General features: G+C 61.3%; 1 protein-coding gene across 1 annotated transcript in view; it reads left to right on the plus strand.

The window, feature by feature from the left end:
* Window positions 1-493: 493 nt before the first annotated feature.
* Window positions 494-3,775, plus strand: part of TYMP (thymidine phosphorylase) — a 3,783-nt gene continuing 501 nt past the window's right edge. Inside the window, exons 1-7 of the mRNA XM_008573760.1 lie at window positions 494-707; window positions 883-1,085; window positions 1,568-1,666; window positions 2,499-2,628; window positions 2,909-3,027; window positions 3,463-3,625; window positions 3,726-3,760. Coding sequence (XP_008571982.1) covers window positions 494-707; window positions 883-1,085; window positions 1,568-1,666; window positions 2,499-2,628; window positions 2,909-3,027; window positions 3,463-3,625; window positions 3,726-3,760 — 963 coding nt within the window. The remainder of the gene's footprint in view (window positions 708-882; window positions 1,086-1,567; window positions 1,667-2,498; window positions 2,629-2,908; window positions 3,028-3,462; window positions 3,626-3,725; window positions 3,761-3,775) is intronic.

A 3,775-nucleotide genomic window follows, 5' to 3' on the forward strand; every position in this document is an offset into this window, starting at 1 on the left:
GCCGGGCGGAGCGGGCCCGCCACACCCGGAAGTCCCGCGCCACCCGGCCCTTCGGGGACCGGCCCGGAAAGGGCGATCAGGGCGGCGATTGGTCGGGACCCTGAAGAGCCCGGCCTGCTACAGCGGCCCCACCCGCCTCCAGCCCTCGGGCCGCGCCCGACCGTCCCGGAACTGCCCCTGCCCGCCGCGAGGGGACAAGCGTGCGCGAGCCCCGCCGTCCCCACCCTGCGGCCACGAGCGAGGCGGGGCGCGACCGGGCCGGACCCGGAGTGGGACAGGCGAGGGCCGCCGTGCGGAGCAGGTATGGGCCGGGATCACGCTGTGAGGCGGAGGTGGGAGCCAGACAGTGGGAGAGACACGGACACGAGCGACGCAGACACAGGACAGAGGGGCCCACACCAGAGAGACGCGTAGGAGCAGGGTCGGGACAGGTGCACATGGCCGCAGAGACCCTGAGCCGGGCGGCGGCTCTCATCTCAGCAGGCCCGGAGCAATGGCGGCCCCAGGAACCCCTGCGCCACCCGCCCCAGTCGCGCCTGGGGATCTCTCCGAGGGAGGGAGCCGGGGACCTCCTGACCCCCTGCCAGAGCCCAAGCAACTCCCAGAGCTGATCCGCCTGAAGCGAGACGGAGGCCGCCTGAGCGAGGGGGACATCAGGGATTTCGTGCGCGCTGTGGTGGATGGGACCGCGCAGGGCGCTCAGATCGGTGCGTGGGGAGGGCCGGGCACCCTTCACTTCACCCTGACTTGGACCCCCACTGGGAAGTCGGTCCCAGACACTGCCCGCCCCTGGGGATGCCACAGAACCCCAGCATTATCACTGGCCCCAGTGCTCTGGGGACGACCCCCTCATGCTGCCCACACTGTCATACCCACATCTAGGGGCCATGCTCATGGCCATCAGACTGCAGGGCATGGATCTGGAGGAGACCTCAGCACTGACCCAGGCCCTGGCCAAGTCCGGGCAGCAGCTGGAGTGGCCAGAGGCCTGGCATCCACAGCTCGTGGACAAACATTCCACAGGTGGTGTGGGTGACAAGGTTAGCCTGGTCCTGGCCCCTGCCCTGGCTGCCTGTGGCTGCAAGGTGAGAGACCACCTCCTCTCCAGACCAGAACCTCTGACCCCAGAGAGTCAGCAGCCCAGCTGCCCACAGGCAGCTCCCAACCTCAAGCCTGACCAAAACAGCCCCCAAAGACGGGACCCAGGCTTGTCCCCTGCCAACCTCCCAGTACAGAATTTGGGTCCCTCTTAGGCCCAGGACTAGGTCCCTTGAAATAGAACCAAGCCCCTCTGTCCCCCTCCACTTACCAGAACCCCCAAAGGAAGAGCTGAGTATTCCTCTCCTGTCCACCACACTTGTGTCCCCAGGGATAGGTACCAGCTTCCTCCCCCACTGACACCCACCCCCAACCAGGACAATTTCCATTCTATCTCCACCAGCTGAGCTGAGCACCGACTATAACTGCTTAATACTTTTCAACCCCAGCTGAAGTCCTGACCAGGGAGGGTGAGGGGGCAGGGGATGAGGGGCACTGTGCTAGTATACTCAGCATCCCTGCCCACCAGGTACCAATGATCAGCGGACGTGGCCTGGGGCACACAGGGGGCACCTTGGATAAGCTGGAGTCTATTCCTGGATTCAGTGTCATCCAAAGCCCAGAACAGGTACAGGTGGACCACTGATTGGTTTGATGGAGACATTGGCCAGAATCATTGATGGGTCATTAAATCAGGGTCGCTAAGGAGGATATTAATCAGTTATTCATGGGTGATTGACAGCCATTGGACTTTGGTCAAAGTCATCAGCGAAACTTTAATCAGGATAACGGAGATGTCGACCTAAAAAAGACACCAGAGAAAAGTTTCTTCTAATATAATGATTTTATTTGGGAGAAAGCAAAAAAGATTATAGTCTGGGAAGCACGCCTGCGGCAAACCACAAGTGCATCTCGAGAGGGCAGGGTAAAGAGAAGCTTTTATTGGCAAAAAGGAGCACGTGCACGCTGCCCGAAAAGCGTTCACTGGTTCCAGAGGCTCAAAGCCAGAGCTGGCCTCAGTGAAGGTGTCATTATTGGGCAAATGTGCTTTAGAGAGAACTGATCTGAATTGCTGCAGTCCTGAAGAAAGGATTTCTTGTGGGGTTATTTCAGAAAGTCCTTGAGACAGTGCTCTCGGACTTGAAAGCATGAGCTCCCCTTCCTGCTTTCCCAACTCCAATGTGTTTGGGTCGGACAAGAGTGATTTTACCCAGGTATCCGCAGCTTTCCCTTGGGACTTGGTCAAAACCACTGATGGGCCACAGACCATGAACAGGCCATAAATCATTAGCCAGGATCTGTGAGGGGTCAAAGGTCAGAGTCATTGCTGAGGATTTATCAGAACCATTCCCAGGTCACTGATAGTCGTTGGTACAGTTTTGGACCTTTGTCAAGGGTGCTGATGAGCTACTGATCAGTGAGAGGGTCACTGACCAGAGAGGGGGACGGGTTTTGACCAGATGCAAGTGCTGCTGGAGCAAGTGGGCTGCTGTATTGTGGGTCAGAGTGAGAAGCTGGTTCCTGCAGATGGAATTCTGTATGCAGCAAGAGACGTGACAGCCACCGTGGACAGCCTGCCTCTCATCACAGGTGACCTGACCCAACTCCAGGGCCTGCCTCCTGCATGTTACAGACCTACTGACCCCCAACCTCACAGACTCAGGGTCCTCTCATTGACAGTGACCTGACCCCGGTGTCACAGTGTCCCCTCATCAGAGGATGCCTGACCACCAATCCACGAGGTGGCCTGATACACAGCCCACAGGTGCCGCCGCCCCCATCACAGGAGACTTTCACAATGCCCCCAGAGTCAGCATCCTCCAAGTCCCCTGGAGAGCCGTTGTCTCCAGCCCCTTGTGCCTCCCCTCAGCCTCCATCCTCAGTAAGAAGGTGGTGGAGGGACTGTCAGCTCTGGTGGTGGACGTTAAGTTTGGAGGAGCCGCAGTCTTCCCCAACCAGGAGCAGGCCCGGGAGCTGGCCAGGGCGCTGGTGAGCACTGAGGCCTGCTGAAACCCGCACGGGCTTCCATGGGGCCCTATGTCTCGCCTCTCTATAGGGGTGGGTTTCTTCGTGGGGGCCCAGCTTCTCCTTCATGCCTCCCATCCCCTCCTGCCTCTCTGTCTCCTCAGCAGTCCCGCTTGACCCCAGCCTCCCCCCTGGCAGTCCCTCCGTCCCTCACGCACACACCACCCCACAATAACCGTATTCAATCGAGTCTGACCTGGCCTGGCTTCGGGTCACCTCCACGGTGCCCCTGAACCTCAGGCCAGGTATAAGAACCGCTTGGCCCCACGCTGAGCTCTGACACATCGCTCGTTCCTGGTCCACACCCCAAGCCTTCCCTGACCTCATCCTGGAGGGGTGGCTACGCAGGGTGGGCTGCTGGCGGCCCCGCGGGGTCCGCACTGAGTGACTTCGCTGCAGGTGGGCGTGGGGGCGGGCCTGGGGCTTCGGGTCGCGGCGGCCCTGACCGCCATGGACAACCCCCTGGGCCGCAATGTGGGCCACACCCTGGAAGTAGAAGAGGCGCTGCTCTGTATGGACGGCGCCGGGCCCCCAGACCTGCGCGATCTGGTCACTAGACTCGGTGAGTACGGCGGGACACGGGAGGGCCCCGGGACCCAGGCCGCCCCCGCTGGATGGCCCCTGCCCAGCCGCGCCTAAGCCCCGCCCCGTCCCGCCGGCAGGGGGCGCCCTGCTCTGGCTCAGCGGACAGACGCAGGCCCCGGCCGAGGGC

This window comes from Galeopterus variegatus, unplaced genomic scaffold (assembly GCF_000696425.1).
Source record: "Galeopterus variegatus unplaced genomic scaffold, G_variegatus-3.0.2 Scaffold960, whole genome shotgun sequence".
Lineage (NCBI taxonomy): Eukaryota > Metazoa > Chordata > Mammalia > Dermoptera > Cynocephalidae > Galeopterus > Galeopterus variegatus.